At 37.7% G+C, this 18,691-nt stretch overlaps 2 protein-coding genes across 2 annotated transcripts; both read left to right on the top strand.

The window, feature by feature from the left end:
- Positions 1-13,031, top strand: LOC114527152. Its single transcript, XM_028548781.1, has 13 exons — positions 1-49; positions 6,858-6,875; positions 7,316-7,397; positions 7,847-8,022; positions 8,294-8,409; positions 8,698-8,820; positions 8,921-8,994; positions 9,081-9,181; positions 9,378-9,441; positions 9,736-9,834; positions 10,953-11,065; positions 11,826-12,084; positions 12,320-13,031. The coding sequence occupies exons 2-13, from the start codon at positions 6,858-6,860 to the stop codon at positions 12,781-12,783; spliced, it is 1,689 nt and encodes a 562-aa protein (XP_028404582.1). The 5' UTR covers positions 1-49; the 3' UTR covers positions 12,784-13,031.
- A 1,119-nt stretch (positions 13,032-14,150) lies between these two features.
- On the top strand, positions 14,151-18,188 carry LOC114527153 (transformer-2 protein homolog alpha-like). Its single transcript, XM_028548783.1, has 9 exons — positions 14,151-14,280; positions 15,242-15,342; positions 15,895-16,026; positions 16,121-16,163; positions 16,275-16,403; positions 16,681-16,740; positions 16,906-17,021; positions 17,240-17,352; positions 17,439-18,188. The coding sequence occupies exons 1-9, from the start codon at positions 14,242-14,244 to the stop codon at positions 17,447-17,449; spliced, it is 744 nt and encodes a 247-aa protein (XP_028404584.1). The 5' UTR covers positions 14,151-14,241; the 3' UTR covers positions 17,450-18,188.
- The last annotated feature ends 503 nt before the right edge of the window (positions 18,189-18,691 follow it).

Raw genomic sequence — 18,691 nt, 5'->3', positions numbered from 1 at the left:
TGTCAAGTGTCAACATGAGTTGAGAAAACATGAGAAAACATGAGAAAACATCACCCGTTTCGTCTGTTTCCATACGGCTATTAGCCGGTAAAAAACACCCCAAACGGACGGGCTGTCAGCCGTGTAACGTACGTCCGTTTGTACGCTGAGTTCTGCCAATTATAGTTTCTACAGAAATTCTTTACCTAAATCTGAAGTTAAACGAAAAATTACGTTTATAATTTTAAAGAATGAAGTGGTAAGATACTGAACTTTAGAAGTACATGAGATTCTGCTGGAAAATGCGAATATTTTTATTTGTTATGAATTTAATTCTGGAATAAACGACGCCATCTTTTACAATTACAAGATTCTAATAATGTTTCTTTGGGCTATGAGTCAGTCAATTGGAAAGAGTTTACTCTTATAACAGTTTTTAACAGTTTTATTGTGGTATTTTTCTTTAATTTTTCAAAGTAAGGCAATTTTGTTAGGCATCTGGCTTGATGATATAACTAGTATGGGGTACATATTTATTTTGGTTTCTTTATATCAATGGTTTATATGAATTATGCAACTTTGCAATGATTTATAGGTAAGGACTGCAGAAACTGTAGGTCAAATTATATCAAATATGTACCATCTAAGTGATATTTGCTGATATGTGTAATTCAAGCCTTCTGTTCCTGTAGTCATTCATCATCATGATGGTCTCACAGAAATGGAGAAGGTTGCTCAGCCTACAAGGTTTTTACAAGAAAGTAATGATGATGAGATACATGAGCAAATTATATTTTCTGAAATAGAGGATGAAGGATTAGACGAGAGGAACAGTGAAGTTGATAGCACAACTCCTTATCAAAAAGCCCAGAGAAAACAAAAAGGCTTAGGATGATATGAGAACAGAAATGTTCACTATAGAACTGATCATGGAAGTAGAGATACTTGTAGCATACTTCGTCATGCAAGAACCATGCATATGTAAAATAAAAGCTATGGTACTTGCATGTATATATATGTTATTGACATATATGTGTCAATAAATGTTGAGAAGTATTTTAATGATTTTATTTTTATCCACAGGCATTCTTAGTAATTGTAGTGTGGACTGTGCAATCTTCCTCAGATTGTTCACCTATTGCAGTTTGAAGATACAAGCAAAGAGAAATTTTCAAATAATGTCATATTTCTTTAATCCTATCCTTTCTGTTATGCAAAATATATGTAATAAATAAACCATTGGGTGTGTATTGGTGGTATATTGTTGTCGATATTGTTCTTGAAAAAGCCTTTAATGCAACCATAACAAAACACCATTAATATTATATAAACATTTAAAACACTGCATGTAGCTCTATAACATATACCTATGCTGTATGGTACATGGTGTATGAATGCTGATATTACATAGTTTGCAGCATGAAATCATATTCACGGCTGGCAGCCATATAACGTACGTCCGCTGTATGGTATATGGTTGTTGAATGGTGATATTAGAGAGTTTGCAGCATGAAATCATATTCACGGCTGGCAGCCATATAACGTACGTCCGCTGTATGGTATATGGTAGTTGAATGGTGATATTAGAGAGTTTGCACCATGAAATCATATTCACGGCTGGCAGCCGTATAACGTACGTCCGCTGTATGGTATATGGTAGTTGAATGGTGATATTAGTGAGTTTGCAGCATGAAATCATATTCACGGCTGGCAGCCGTATAACATACGTCTGCTGTATGGTATATGGTAGTTGAATGGTGATATTAGAGAGTTTGCACCATGAAATCATATTCACGGCTGGCAGCCGTATAACGTACGTCTGCTGGATGGTATATGGTGGTTGTATGGTGATATTAGAGAGTTTGCACCATGAAATCATATTCACGGCTGGCAGCCGTATAACGTACGTCTGCTGTATGGTATATGGTGCATGAATGGTGATATTAGAGAGTTTGCAGCATGAAATCATATTCACGGCTGGCAGCCGTATAACGTACGTCTGCTGTATGGTATATGGTGGTTGAATGGTGATATTAGACAGTTTGCAGCATGAAATCATATTCACGGCTGGCAGCCGTATAACGTACGTCTGCTGTATGGTATATGGTGGTTGAATGGTGATATTAGAGAGTTTGCAGCATGAAATCATATTCACGGCTGGCAGCCGTATAACGTACGTCTGCTGTATGGTATATGGTGGTTGCATGGTGATATTAGAGAGTTTGCAGCATGAAATCATATTCACGGCTGGCAGCCGTATAACGTACGTCTGCTGTATGGTATATGGTGGTTGAATGGTGATATTAGAGAGTTTGCAGCATGAAAACAAATTCACGGCTGGCAGCCGTATAACGTACGTCCGCTGTATGGTATATGGTGTATGAATGGTGATATTAGAGAGTTTGCAGAATGAAATCATATTCACGGCTGGCAGCCGTATAACGTACGTCTGCTGTATGGTATATGGTGGTTGAATGGTGATATTAGAGAGTTTGCAGCATGAAATCATATTCACGGCTGCCAGCCGTATAACGTACGTCCGCTGTATGGTATATGGTGTATGAATGGTGATATTAGAGAGTTTGCAGCATGAAATCATATTCACGGCTGGCAGCCGTATAACGTACGTCTGCTGTATGGTATATGGTGTATGAATGGTGATATTAGAGAGTTTCCACCATGAAACCATATTCACGGCTGCCAGCCGTATAACATACGTCCGCTGTATGGTATATGGTCTATGAATGGTGATATTAGAGCATTCGCACCATGAAACCATATTCACGGCTGGCAGCCGTATAACGTACGTCCGCTGTATGGTATATGGTGTATGAATTGTGAAATTTTCTACATCCACACCATGAGTGTTTACCACCATCACCTTTGGTTTAAATAAAATGAGACACCATATATTACCATACAGCAGACGTACGTTATACGGCTGCCAGCCGTGAATATGGTTTATGCTGCAAACTCTCTAATATCACCAATCAACCACCATATATCATACAGCGGACGTACATTATACGGCTGCCAGCCGTGAATATGATTTATAGCTTCAAACACTCTAATATCACCATTCAACCACCATATATCATACAGCAGACGTACGTTATACGGCTGCCAGCCGTGAATATGATTTCATGCTGCAAACTCTCTAATATCACCATTCATACATATACAGCAGACGTACGTTATACGGCTGCCAGCCGTGAATATGATTTCATGCTGCAAACTCTCTAATATCACCATTCATACACCATATACTATACAGCGGACGTACGTTATACGGCTGCCAGCCGTGAATATGATTTCATTCCGCAAACTCTCTAATATCACCATTCATACACCATATACTATACAGCGGACTTACGTTATACGGCTGCCAGCCGTGAATATGATTTCATGGTGCAAACTCTCTAATATCACCATTCATGCACCATATACCATACAGCGGACGTACGTTATACGGCTGCCAGCCGTGAATATGATTTCATGCTGCAAACTCTCTAATATCACCATTCATGCACCATATACCATACAGCGGACGTACGTTATACGGCTGCCAGCCGTGAATTTGTTTTCATGCTGCAAACTCTCTAATATCACAATTCAACCACCATATATCATACAGCAGACGTACGTTATACGGCTGCCAGCCGTGAATATGGTTTCATGCTGCAAACTCTCTAATATCACCATTCAACCACTATATACCATACAGCGGACGTACGTTATACGGCTGCCAGCCGTGAATATGATTTCATGCTGCAAACTCTCTAATATCACCATTCATGCACCATATACCATACAGCGGACGTACGTTATACGGCTGCCTAGCCGTGAATTTGTTTTCATTCTGCAAACCCTACTCTACTATATCACAATTCAACACCATATATCATACAGCAGACGTACGTTATACGGCCCAGCCGTGAATATGGTTCATGCTGCAAACTCCTAATATCACCATTCAACCACATATACCATACAGCGGACGTACGTTATACGGCTGCCAGCCGTGAATAGACATGCGCAAACCTCTAATACACCATTCATCGCACCATATACCATACAGCGGACGTACGTGTAACGGCGCCAGCCGTGAATGTTTCATGCTGCAAACTCTCTAATATCACAATCAACCACCATATATCATACAGCAGACGTACGTTATACGGCTGCCAGCCGTGAATATGGTTCATGCTGCAAACTCTCCTAATATCACCATTCAACCACCATATACCATACAGCGGACGTACGTTATACGGCTGCCAGCCGTGAATATAGATTTCATGCTGCAAACTCTCTAATATCACCATCAACCACCTATATCATACAGCAACGTACGTTATAACGCTGCCAGCCGTGAATATGTTCATGCTGCAAACTCTTATATCACCATTCATACACCATATACTAACAGCGGACGTACGTTATACGGCTGCCAGCCGTGAATATGATTCATTCTGCAAACTCTGTAAATCACCATTCATACACCATATACATCAGCGGACGTACGTTATACGGCTGCCAGCCGTGAATATGATTTCATGGCAAACCTAATATCACCATTCAACCACCATATACCATGCAGCGGACGTACGTTATATGGCTGCCAGCCGGAATATGATTTCATGCGCAAACTCTCTATATCACCATTCAACCACCATATACCATACAGCAGACGTACGTTATACGGCTGCCAGCCGTGAATATGATTTCATGCTGCAAACTCTCTAATATCACCAATCAACCACCATATATCATACAGCGGACGTACGTTATACGGCTGCCAGCCGTGAATATGGTTTATGCTGCAAACTCTCTAATATCACCAATCAACCACCATATATCATACAGCGGACGTACGTTATATGGCTGCCAGCCGTGAATATGATTTCATGGTGCAAACTCTCTAATATCACCATTCAACCACCATATATCATACAGCAGACGTACGTTACACGGCTGCCAGCCGTGAATATGGTTTCATGCTGCAAACTCTCTAATATCACCATTCAACCACCATATACCATACAGCGGACGTACTTTATACGGCTGCCAGCCGTGAATATGGTTTCATGCTGCAAACTCTCTAATATCACCATTCATACACCATATACTATACAGCAGACGTACGTTATACGGCTGCCAGCCGTGAATATGATTTCATGCTGCAAACTCTAAATCACCAATCAACCACCATAATCATACAGCGGACGTACGTATACGGCTGTAGCCGTGAATATGATTTATGCTGCAAACTCTCTAATATCACCAATCAACCAGCATATACTATACAGCAGACGTACGTTATACGGCTGCCAGCCGTGAATATGGTTTCATGCTGCAAACTCTCTAATATCACCAATCAACCACCATATATCATACAGCGGACGTACGTTATACGGCTGGTAGCCGTGAATATGATTTTATGCTGCAAACTCTCTAATATCACCAATCAACCACCATATACTATACAGCAGACGTACGTTATACGGCTGCCAGCCGTGAATATGGTTTCATGCTGCAAACTCTCTAATATCACCAATCAACCACCATATATCATACAGCGGACGTACGTTATACGGCTGCCAACCGTGAATATGATTTATAGCTTCAAACTCTCTAATATCACTATTCAACCACCATATACCATACAGCAGACGTACGTTATACGGCTGCCAGCCGTGAATATGATTTATAGCTTCAAACTCTCTAATATCACCAATCAACCACCATATATCATACAGCGGACGTACGTTATACGGCTGCCAACCGTGAATATGATTTATAGCTTCAAACTCTCTAATATCACTATTCAACCACCATATACCATACAGCAGACGTACGTATAACGGCTGCCAACCGTGAATATAGATTATAGCTTCAAACTCTCTAATATCACTATTCAACCACCATATACAGACAGCAGACGTACGTTATACGGCTGCCAGCCGTGAATATGGTTCATGCTGCAAACTCTCTAATATCACCATCAACCACCAATACATACAGCGGACGTACTATGCGGCTGCCAGCCGTGAATATGATATGCTGCAAACTTCTATCTTTCCGAAATAATGCGATATCTGAGTTTTTCACCGGACGATGTGCCATGTGAGTAAAGCTCGTTGATAATTTGTCCCTTTGCCCCTGGTGATAAAAGGCTGCACGCAAAACTGGGTCTATTCTATACATGGGCGTAGGAGGCATCCAGAGATTTGGGGGCCAGGGGGACCAGCTTCCAGGGGTCGTTTGGTTAATAAAGGCCTTTAGGGATGGATTGATTGCCAAAACTTTAAGGACACTACTAGCTAGTGTGGTAATATTTATTCTCTATATCTATATTTTCAGGGGGGGGGGAGGAGGGGTTTTCCACCCGGTTCCTAGGTACATCTTTATAGCACGCGTATCATGTGAACAGTCTCAGTATCTCGGGGAAAAGCCCGCATATTTCGTGTGTTGTGGCGCAATACATTTGAATTATTATCGATTATTAGATGCAAATATTTCGAAAAACGAGAACTTTTTCTGTAACAAAATTCCCTCCAGATATTTCACCTGGATATCAGTGAAAAATTCCTTACAGCAAGCCAGACAACAGAGGCCAGACAAGGGAGAAATGCCGGACACAACAGCGCACAATTACAGATCAATTTAATATTGATAGCTAGTTCACTGTAGCTAGGGAAAGTGCCCCGGATTTTGCAGCCTAGTCCCAGGCCTTGTAAATGCGCGCTGCAGAATTTGAGCGCATCATGAAGTCTGGGGCGACCGGACAAACGGACGTACGTTACACGGCTGCCAGCCCGTCCGTTTTAGCCTTTAAACACGGCTATCAGCCGTATGACTTAGATGAACCGGGTGAAAACATGGTGCGTGTTGCAGTGGTAAGCAAGACTACCTTGTTATGCACGTTACCTGCTTAATATTTGCAAGTAAATTTAATATTATACAAGTTTGAACTAGTATGCATCACAATGTGTGTAATTTTTTTATATTGAACCATGCACATTGGCAATTGTTTAGTGTTTTAGATAACCCTCAAAATCCCTGGATTTTATATCTTATTGTATACTTCCCTAATTCTGTGGCTTTTTCGTGGATTTGCACTGTCCATTGCCCTAGGCGTTGGCTGGGGAAAAAGGGTTAAAGGTTAAATTAGGCCACACCAAATAATAGACTTTAGCTCCCTGTCCACCATGGCACCATCCACTTTCCCTAGAAATCTGCCACTGCGACATAAGGCCACTCATCTTTATTTTGTTAAAATAGATATAGTGTTAAGGTATCTACTTGCGTATGGATTATCAACCTTGATATTGTTCAGGTTACAGGTGGAAACAGAGGCTTAGGTTTTGCTATTGTGAAAAAACTTTGTGAAACATTCCAAGGAGTTGTTATATTGACAGGTAAATGTGGAAAATGAATATAAAAGCAAATGCATGTTGGCCACAAGTTGTATTTCGATCTTCTGGAATGTTGATTGTGATATAGGAACATGCACTGCTGCTACTTTCAACTAATCAACTTTGCTAGTTATTTTTTATTCATGCTGATAATATTCATCTGATAAAGTTCTATGCCAGAAATGGTCAAGTTGCGAAGCTCATATATAAACTAGCATAGCACTAGGAAATGCAGAGTCTGTTACAAAACTAGAATTTAAAGTTATCTCCACTTGCAAACCAGCTGAGCATGTTGCATCTGCTTAATAGCCTGTGTGTATACCACTTCCTTTACATGCCAGTATTTTCAAACCAAGCTGGGCAAAAATGTACTTAGTTTCTACCCTACAGCTTTAAAAATCACCACAGAGTAAAGAAGATCTCAATTTCCCAATTTCAAATAAACATTTTAGCACGTGATGGCAAAAAAGGCTTGGCTGCATGCGAAGTACTCAGGAAAAATGGGTTTAATCCAGATTTCTTTCCAGTGGACATTACTAATGAAAATATGGTGGGAAATTTAAAGAAGTACATCATATCTCACTATGGCGGTCTTGATGTTTTAATCAATAACGCTGGAGTTTATTATGTATGTAATTCTAGTGTGCTGGTACTGATCCTTAAAGCCTGGTTTCCGTGATTTTCACTGTTGGTGATCAATAATCAGTAAAATCTTTTGTCTTCCTTCAATCATGTTTTTTATGTGAATGAAGAGAACGAGTTTAATGTCAAATTTGTTATGACAACATATGCGCGAATATTTTACTAAAGCTCAGTGTCATCCCCATGTAAGGATTGAGTGTATTTTGGACACGATTGAAGAAATTAAAAAAATTCTAATCAATCGTGTAAAATTCCAGGGCTCCAACTCACCGTTATCGTATAGCGAGCAAGTGCAACGAACGGTTGATTGCGACTACTTTGGATTGAGAAATGTCTGTAAAGAATTGTTTCCTTTGCTGAGACCTCAGGCCAGGTACAGAGTGATATTTTCTCTTTGAAACAAACTTTAGTGAATTGAAGCAAGCATGCAGTGATGCAGGTCACGAGTGCAGCAGATCTGTGTTTGACGGGTTCACCGAGCCGGCCCTTCCTATAACTTTACACACAAACTTTGCTGGTTTAATGTTGCGGAGTGTGTTAGTCAAACCGACTCTAACGTCGTAGATAGTTTCTCTTAACTTTCCATTGCCAAGTATCCAGGTGGCCAAAGACTATAATTTATAAATAATAGAAACGTAGACAACTTTATTTTTTTTTGAAGGGTGGTGAATATATCGTCAAGAATGGGAAAATATTCCTGTCTTAAACCTCCTGTTTTAGATCGTCTCTCTTCAACTGGGCTGACAGAAGAAGTTCTTGATCAACTAATGACTTCATTTAAAAGGTATATTACCGAATAAAACTTTGAGAAATTGTGCCGCCTACAAACACGTGAGAATTTTTTAGTTCATTTGAATCTTGTGTGAATTATTATCTTCTCATAGTGATGTACATTCAGGAATACAGATTGAGAATGGCTGGCCAGCAGAACCGTTATTTCGCTCTTGGCAAAATTCAGGTAGAGTGATTTTATGATTGCAGGTGAGTGAAATGGCATTTATTTACTGTGTATTGTTATCTTTTTCTTCTTTATTCCAATTGTAGCTTATTGTATTACCAAACTTGCGGTTACAATTTTGACACGATTGCAAGCAAATTATTTTATGGAACCAGCCAGATCTGCAGATGAGATTCTTGTGAATGCGGTGAGTTATCATGCATGCTTGACGTTTTTATCACCTTCAGCCTCGGTTGACATTTCCTGGGTTTTTCTCGCCTTCATTCTGTTATCTTACTTCATTTCTTCACTAATACGCTCGATCAAGCCCAGCGTAATCAATATTGCAATTGGTTGTTTACAATGACATAATTGAAAGGATTCAGTATGTATAAATATTGCAGTGTTGTCCAGGTTGGCTACAAACACGTCTTGGAGGTCCAGATGCTCCTTTGTCTGCAGATCAAGGTATGGTAAACAAACGTTTTTAGATGTTTCTTCTTGCATGATCTTTGAAAATACTTTGGAGCATGAAACATCACATTGGCATGTTACCATGGGTATACAATTCAAAGTCATCCATTATTCCATGGATAAATTCCAAGTAAAGAGATATTATTTAAGAGAAACTAACAATTTTGCGAGCCGGAACATTGCCAAACTTAAGGCCTGATTCGTCCCTTTACTCCCTAAACATTTTAACTCCTAACAACCCTTAAGAATTATTAAGGCAAAAACGTTAATATCTAGTCTTTTGTATAGGTGCTGACACTCCAGTTTTTCTCGCTTTACTACCGCCAGGTAGTAAATATCCTAATGGCAAATTTTTGTTTGAAAAGAAAGTTGTACCATTCGTAACAGGTAAATGACTAAATATTCCATTTTTAAACTAAAAAATATGTTTAGTATCTATAAGAAGTTGCTTCGACGTTGGGGCAAGCAAGTAAATCCAATCATTCCCGATGCATGGAAAGAAACTTTGATTAATTTTTATTTGACAAAATTTATTATTCTGAGATGTAATGATATCATCATGCATATCGCGGATTTTAAGATTTCGCCTTTCAAATTTCATCATTCTCAATTTTATCCGTTCCAAAACTGAAATTGAACATAGACTCATAGTAAAAAATGATAAAATTGGTCAGGTTGAAATTTGACCAATTTAGGAGTTATAAAATTTCATTCGTACCATTTTTACGGCACCCTACCAAAAAGTCTGCGTAGTGTAATGGAGCTTTTCTTATAAATATCGTAAATTAATTGTTGTTTCCGGTTTAGCGATATTATTTATTGTGGCTGATGTTGGTAACTTCGTTGGTCGTTCAATTGTACGTTTATAAATTATTACTGAAAGCCAATATTTTTGACAGATATTTCGGTAATTAAAAGTTCATTTTAAACTATACGTATATATACGAACTTTTTTATGTCTGCAAGTAGTTAAGTTAATCGTTGAAAACAGAAAACTTGACTATTTATAACTATTATATTTATTGTTAGTTTCGTTATTTTAATTGCCTGCCTGATTTTTGATGCAATATTCTGATCCTCCTGATTGTTTTTTTACATATATCGACATGACGACATCGTACTGTTTCAGACTGGCGGACTAATCTTAGTTGACATTGACAGAAGGATTACCTTGGCTTAGTTAACGACCGCTTTGGAAATTACCAACAATGACAGCCCACGTCATATTTGATTAATTACTTCGACTATTATTGGACGATTTCCTGTTCTGATTGGCTAGTTAGTTGCTCTCTTTGTCTACAAGAAGGCTCAAATGCAATGTCTTTCTGTCCGAGGTTATGCATTGCCAGGCACAAAAGCATATTTAAGATGCAAATTGATTTATAAAATTGTAGATGTGAAATGTTTGTTTTCTTGTAGACAGCGCTCTTAATCCTTGTACTAACAGTGTTATCCTTATTCTAATTTTTTTCCAATTTCTCACAACATCCTGATGATGGACGAAGCACCGTCTGTAAGATTAACTGGTATACCAGGTCAACAAGGAAAAAAGAATGACGTGATTTTCTGTGGTACTGAAGCACAACAACATGTGGTGTTTTTCCATGGTGATGTGCAGGTAAAGTGGATGTTATTCAGTTAAATAAGTAAAATAAAGCAACTTTACAATTCGTAGGTTATCATACTAGTCTTCATGAAATCCTTGAACTGAAATGAATAATGGCATCAAGAATTAGCTTCGAATTACGTTATAGCTACATATATTAACGACATGTCTGTGGCTGTCCGTATCGGAAGGTGGCTTTTAGTTTTATAAACGCACTTGTTTAAAATCCTTAATATGATGCTCACGCTCGATTGGTTCAAATTGTAGCAAGGGCTTTTTTCGGGAGCAGCAAATTATGCTTTTGTTTCAGAGCTCTAAACTTGGCCAAAGACAAGGACAGAAAAGTTCACTTCGCGCGAAAATTAGCGTACGGCTTTAAAAGATGGGCAATGAATTGCACTGACTGTCGTTGTTAAGGCTGAATATTTCAATCCTCTCGTGGCGAAGGTATACCACCTGAAATCATGAACGAATACCGTACCGAAGAGGAGGGATTGAGGGATATATTAGCTGGATTTCCACTTACACAGAGAGAAATGGTTCGCTAGCGAAATTTTGGCATATTCTCGTTTGAATTTTAACAGCGAAAATAAATTATTTCAGCTTGAATCCTTTCATTTTAAAAGAAAAGATGCAAATATTTCGCTAGCGAACTATTTCTCTGCAAGTGGAAATCCAATACAGAAATACAAAATGCTGGACTAGCTCCCTGCTATACCGCGGTACATTTGGGCCTCTAATCAGCTGTAAATGTTGATATTAATTTTTGTAGGACTACGTAGAAAATATGATTGCTCATCGTAATAACAAAGCCTGGGTTCAATGGGATCTTGAATCAACTTCGAGACTGCTGTTAAAGAGATTTCCTAACAGTTTTATTTGGGTGGTGAAATCATCCAGGTTGCATCTAGGCACGTATGCCTGTTACAATAACTTTGTCGAAACGAGCGTCTTTGGTGTGCCTGACCATAGTTCAAACATTGGAGCCATTTCTCACCTTCGTCAGTTACTAGACTCTGCCATTAGAAAAGGTAATTTAGAATCTAAATATAATAAACTTGTTAACTAGTCTAGCTGACTCTTATGGTTATGAAGTTAATGATGCAATTATTGTAATACACTAATAATACGAACGTGGTGATATAGATGTTCCAAAGACCATGTTCATGCATTTGCTTGTTTTTTCTAAGGTTGTGTTTCCTTTTACGAATACGATTCCATCAATCCATTCCTTGATATTGACATCGAAATATTTGCTCGCTTTAGTTCTAAACTTAGAAAACGAGGAGGAAGATGTAACTGAAGATTTTCCAATAACTTTGGTTGGTTTCAGCCATGGTTGTGTTGTGCTTAACCAGATTGTATACGAGATACACGATATTGTCAAGTCGGAGAAAACTGGTTTACTCCAATTTATTTCTCGTATCAACGCTATTCATTGGCTGGACGCTGGTCATTGTGGCCAATCAAATGCTTGGGTGACAGACGAACGATTATTAGGGTCACTAGCAGAGACAATCCCTCGTTTACGTGTTCATCTCACACCATTCCAAATTCGTGACAAATCCCGCGCCTGGATTGGTGAGGAACAAATCCGGTTTACAAACTTTTTGAAGTCACGTGGTGCAGATATAAAACAACATATTTACTTTGAGGACCAAGGACCATCACTGTGTAACCACTTTAGATTAATCGAAACATTCGACCCAACGATGACAACTAATGAATGAAAAAACATGACATGTCATTAAGGCCCATTTCAGACGTCGAACTTTTCATGTGCCGAAACGAATGCAAAATGAACTTTAACGAAGACTTAAATCCAATAACATTAAGTTTGGCGCGGGAAAAGTTTGCCGTGTGAAATAGGCCTAACTCTAATATTCGTGTAAATAATAAGGTATTCAATGTTTCTCCTGTATTATAGGCCAAATCTAAAACAGTTGTTCCTCATCTGCCCAGCGAATATATACTTAGAATAAATGATGAAGCGTACCAAATAAACGTTTGTTGTTTTTTACCACCTCAACTCATCTCAGATTTCTATCTTGAAATTGAAATAAAGAAAGAATGCTGTATGGAGGTCTTCGAATAGCAACCGTTTTTTAGTGGTTCGCATGCTTCGAGGCATTCGGCTGTCAGCGAGTGAGATCAGTGAATATAGCCCGATTATTTCTCTTGCTTTTTCCCCTTAATATTTCTTTTTTTGATCCATCATATTTTCCATATATTACACATATATCAAACGGATTTGGTTCGAAAAAAACTCTATCGCCTCACAAAATATTGACTTCTGGCGATAGTAATGTGTTGAAACTTAAAAGTATTGTATAATACATTCTTCGATATTCCTGTCACATCCAATGCATCAGTCAGATGCTTGATTTGAAGTGGAAGACATTAGTCCTTCCCAAACGAGGAAGCCAAGTAAAAACCACCAAGGTTTGCTGATACAACCAATTGAAAGGAGGTACCCTGGGATGGCTGCAGAAAAGAGGTTCCAGTAAAATTTATGGTGAGTGGTGTCTGTGGTGACACACAGGAATTCATCGACCACGCATAACTAAGCGATGGCAATGCATGATTTACCAAATTATATTTTTTGATATTTGCAAATGATTTAGCAAAATGAACGGGCTTCATTCATAAGGCATAATAATAAGGCATTCAAATTCTGGATTTTAAAAGTGAGGATATTTTTTATACAGCCTGTAATATATAACTCAGTGTAGCTCAGTGATAGTAAATTCTGTGACTGTGAGCTCTATATATAGATATAAATATATATAGAGCTCACTGGTATAGCAGTGGGTATAGGCCGTATAGCTCAGCCTCAGCTGGGCGTATATAAGATAGATACCTTATCTTATGACTTATATACGCCCTGGCCTCAGTAATCCATCGTGGTTTAGCCTTACTTATAGTGCTCAATCAATTAAATATATGTTATGTTAATCCAGTTGAATATAGTTCCTTAAATTAAAGTGATCCCAAAAAGATTTTAAAGATTTTCTGCCTGCCTGTGACGCTGACGAGGAAGTCTGGGTACAACAAAAATTTCGCAAAGTATTGTGGGTAATTTAGTTTACCTCGTGCAGAAATCGCAAGTCGTACGATTTTAGCAGTTTTTAAGACATTTTTGTTCAAATTTGTAGCTTTTTAAAAGAGTTTCTTTTCTCATATCAGTTATGAGCGACAGAGGAGACAGATCAGGCTCGGATGATCGGGTAAGTTCATAATTTGCTTGTGTTTGCCAGATTATATTCCCATGTTAATTTTTGGACGCCAACTATAAACGTAAAAATGCCGCTAAGTTTCGGAGTTCAGGCAATTAGGTTTTTTTTATTAAAACTCCATATATGTCTTTATTATCATATTTATTCCATATTTAATGTTTATATAGTGCATAAGTCAAAATTTACAGTTTATAAATAGCAATCAGAAACTGCACTAATAATGTAGATAACCCAGGGATTTCCCGAAAAGCATTGATGATTCAAACAACCTGCGTCTGTAAAAGCCCTGTTTGCCCCTTCACTATTTTGCGAGCGCAAATATTAAAACTATTGCACTGTATACATCCTAAGTGTCTACATTTTTAACCTTTAGAGTTTCCAGAAAATGTTTACTTCACTAGAATTCAATTCGAGATTCAATTTGTTTAGTTTTGAGATTACACAAATTTTGCCAGATCTAATTCAGTTCTGATGGATGTTCAATAGTTGGTTTTCATTGAATATGAGTGGCAAGTCAACTAAAACCAATGCAGTACTACACTTTGTTGGTAACACACTACATTCCATACCACAGAAATGAATTGCATATGACAAAATTGGATCCTGTGAACAGGCATAAAAGCCAAACTGGTGGTGTTACTGGGTGCCTAAGCCTAAGGTTGACCTAAGTTTGACCATAAATTGATACCTTTGTTTCTATCTCTCTGGACAACACTAGGGTTTGGTTGTGCACCCCCAGTAGACCTATATCTGCTTATTTACTACTGTAAATTGAGTTTTCTACAGTTTCATTCTTACATACAGTTCTATTTCTATCTATCAATCTGGTGCTCTCCTCCCAATAGAATAGAAAGACAACCATAAGATAGAATCCATAAAGGTCCCTTGAGCCAAAAATAACAGTGCTCATCAATAAACGAGGTGATAACAAATTTATTTTTACTCTTTATAGAAATCCCCAGATAGGAATGGCCGAAAAGATAGGTCAGCCTCTAAATCCAGATCACATTCGCCAAGAGCACGTTCATTCAGCAAGTCCAGATCTCGTTCAAGGTTCACATTTACTTTAGTCATTCAATTCAAGGTTCAATTTAAAACAGAAGTCAAGTCTATTTGTAAACAAATGGTTTGTTTAATGTTTTGTCTTACTGTCTAACAAAATTTAGGTTTGCTATGTCTTTAAATGAATATGAGCTAGTGATTTTGATCAGAAAAATGAGACATGCAAAATTTATATCTGAGGACCTCACATTGTTGTGAGCAAAACAGATGTGCAGAATGGACTTGACATTCATAAAGAAATTATTTGTGAAAAATAATTTTCTGATTGCAAGGGCTTTATAGCAGTTTTATATATGAAAATTAAATGTAAAATGTGGAAATATTGCATCATTATTGAAAGTCATTTTGAAAATGTTCCACCATTTGTGTGATGAAAAAATTTCATTTCAGCAAAAATACTTTCTGTGACTCAGTATTTAGCATCAACAGCAATTTTGCTTATACCTTGGTTAGGAACAGATGCTGACAAAATGACATAGAGTTTTTTTCATGCTTACTTGCTGCTAAGCTAATTGACTATTGATGTGTTATGTTCATCTTCAGGTCTCGTTCGTACAGCCATTCCAAATCACGTTCTCGTTCACCACGAAGATCTAGATCTGGATCCAGGCATCGTCATTCCCGATCAAGAAAATATTCCCGATCAAGATCTAGAAGTCCTTACTACAAAAGAAGGTTCACTAATAAGAATGATATCGTCACATATGCGTACTTTGCGATAGTTAATGAAATTTGCGAAAAAGCTAACTGTTATTTTCACTTACAATAGATCTTCCCCGTATCAAAGACGCAGAAGACATTATGGCAGTAGGGTAATTATCCCTATATATTTACTTGGTGCTCTCTGTGTGTCTATTTCTCTATATACCTTCAGAATCATCTTGTATTCCTTAATGCGCAACTTTTAATTTCATGAAATGTAGGAAGACCCACCAAAGTCCAACTGCCTTGGAATATTTGGGTTGAGTCTGTACACAACAGAAAGAGACTTGAAGGATTTTCTTGAGAAATATGGCACTCTAGACTCGTGTCAACTTGTCTATGATCATCAGGTTGGTAATTCATAAACTGCTATATTTATTAAAACAAAGCTTTAGAGGATGGGGACAGTTTACATGAGAAAAGAGCTACCACATCAATTCAGAAAGTACCAAAATGTGATAGGTCAATAATTTATGAAAAACATAGTGTTTTGGTATTTCTAAAACACAAAAACCTGTGCCATAATGCCAAACACTACTTATTTAGAAATCCAGTTGCTGAAGCCTGACAAATACAGAATTCTTTATTTACAATAAATTTTCCAACATATTAACTTTTTCCATGTAGTCGGGGCGATCAAGAGGATTTGCATTTGCATACTTCCCTGATCCTGATGAAGCAGAGAAAGTAAGTCTCTTGTTAACATTATTTACAACCTAAGAATGACTTGACTATTGGTGATTATTGCTTATTGGTTAAATAGAAATTAAACAATATGACCTGTCCAATATGAAATGTCAATATTTATGTGTCCTTTTCAATATAATCTAACTGCATGCTGCCTGCATTTAGGTAAAAGAAGAAACAAGTGGTCTTGAATTGGATGGTCGCCGTATTCGGGTTGATTATTCAATAACACAGAGAGCTCACACCCCAACCCCAGGAGTGTATATGGGAAAGCCTTCTCAGTATGTTTTATATGTCACATTTTTGCACAATTTTATATATTCCTACCGTAAACAGGACACGGGACACCTATTGAACTCTGTATGTTGGCTATTTCATATCATTGCAATTTGTTGATAATACTTCACAGTAATATCCTTCATGCCACACAACATGTTCTATTCACCACCACTTGACTTAACATTGTTTAAGGTATTTAATGAGTTTTTCATTTTCTTAGATTTCGTAATCGTCGCGATGATCACGGAGGACGCGGAAGAAGCAGAGAAAAAGATTATGTTCGAAGTGATCGCTATGACAGGGACTACAGCCGATCTCGTTCTAGATCTCCACGTGAGTTTTGAAGAAATACTTGTTCCCTTTCAGAAGATAACATTCCATTTCTGTGATCAAAATTTACCAATTTATTTTTGTTATAGGTCGATATTGAGAACTCTTTCCTGTTTATGAGAACTAATTCAATCAATCAGATTTTAATCTCACCAGGACTGACATAATGGTAAAGACTTTTTGCCTCACTGTACCATAAACAGATATACTGTATAATACGAAACTTTTTTTGTTCTCTCCGATTTTTGCTACTTCTACCACGCGATGACATTGCTTTATGTTCTACAAAGTCTAGTTAATTGTTTGTGAATTTTTTAAGTGTAGTATATTTAATATCTTGCTAGCCTTAACATCATCATAGTTGGACACGTATGTATCATATAACGTTATATACTTGTTTCAAAATGCATTGCAAGAATAGTCTCTCCATATAAATAGATTTACATTGATCCGTAAAGGTAAGGTTGTTAAGCAAACCTTCGATCATGTAGTTCTATTTATGTTGCAAAAGTTAGGAAACTTTGTAGTTAAATGGAGGAGGTCTGATTTGATAATCTGCTCTTCGGTTGTCTCTTCAGTCTGATGTAAATAACCCCTAAATTAAGACAGATGGCAGGTATATATTGTCAGCTTGGGTGACTTGCTTATAGCATTGATTTTGGTACCTCCGAAACCATTGAATACATTTAATACACATTCACAGCATTGATTGGAAACGATGTAAATTTCGTTTGTAATGGGTTTCATACGCACCCTGTTTTATAAACTATATTGTCTTTGCCGTCGTGTTCGCTATCGTTGAGTCAAAGAACGTATCCATATTCCCATGAGTCAGTTTCAGTTGACGCCTTTTGGGGGAGATTTTCTGTAATCGTGCTTATGATATGAATTTAACGGACATGAATTTTCCCTATCAACACGAGGTGTAATAAAAAAATGTATAAATCCTGTCTGTTATTTTCGGCGTTTAGATAAAAGTCGGGACTTTTGCCCGTCCGCAAAAAGCGGAACATTCTTTCCATCCCAGCGTAAAACCATATTGCTGCATTATAACTGGCCTTTTAGATGTTCTCCTGCAAGCTCACATTGTAATAATTCTTGTTCACAGCTAACCTCTCATATAGACCGGTCTTGTAGCACAAGCTTGGCTTGTTTAACACACTGGTGTTAAAACGAGGAAAAGAGAGCAATTTTGTAATGTACAAGAGAGTTGACCAATACGATTTCGGTGTTAACTTTATTCCCTGTTAATCGCAGGAACTGAAAGCTTGAAATTTCAAGAATGAAGAGGGTAGAAAAATGAATTAAAGATTTACAAGAATTACTTGAAGATTTTCAAGAA

This window comes from Dendronephthya gigantea, unplaced genomic scaffold (genome assembly GCF_004324835.1).
Source record: "Dendronephthya gigantea isolate DGI-Jeju-01 unplaced genomic scaffold, DenGig_1.0 000043F, whole genome shotgun sequence".
Classification (NCBI taxonomy): Eukaryota; Metazoa; Cnidaria; class Anthozoa; order Malacalcyonacea; family Nephtheidae; genus Dendronephthya; species Dendronephthya gigantea.
The sequence above is the reverse complement of the archived record's forward strand: the minus strand, read 5'-3'. Positions and strand labels throughout refer to the sequence as shown.

What these genes read in the sequence shown, in the direction of transcription:
- LOC114527152 (XM_028548781.1), top strand. An exon ending in AGGAGTTGTTATATTGACAG is followed by an intron (nt 7,398 to 7,846) that starts GTAAATGTGGAA and finishes TAAACATTTTAG; the next exon opens with CACGTGATGGCAAAAAAGGC. An exon ending in CTAATGACTTCATTTAAAAG is followed by an intron (nt 8,821 to 8,920) that starts GTATATTACCGA and finishes ATCTTCTCATAG; the next exon opens with TGATGTACATTCAGGAATAC.
- LOC114527153 (XM_028548783.1), top strand. Translation starts at nt 14,242, where the DNA reads ATGAGCGACAGAGGAGACAGATCAGGCTCGGATGATCGG. An exon ending in AGTCCTTACTACAAAAGAAG is followed by an intron (nt 16,027 to 16,120) that starts GTTCACTAATAA and finishes CACTTACAATAG; the next exon opens with ATCTTCCCCGTATCAAAGAC. An exon ending in AACTTGTCTATGATCATCAG is followed by an intron (nt 16,404 to 16,680) that starts GTTGGTAATTCA and finishes TTTTCCATGTAG; the next exon opens with TCGGGGCGATCAAGAGGATT.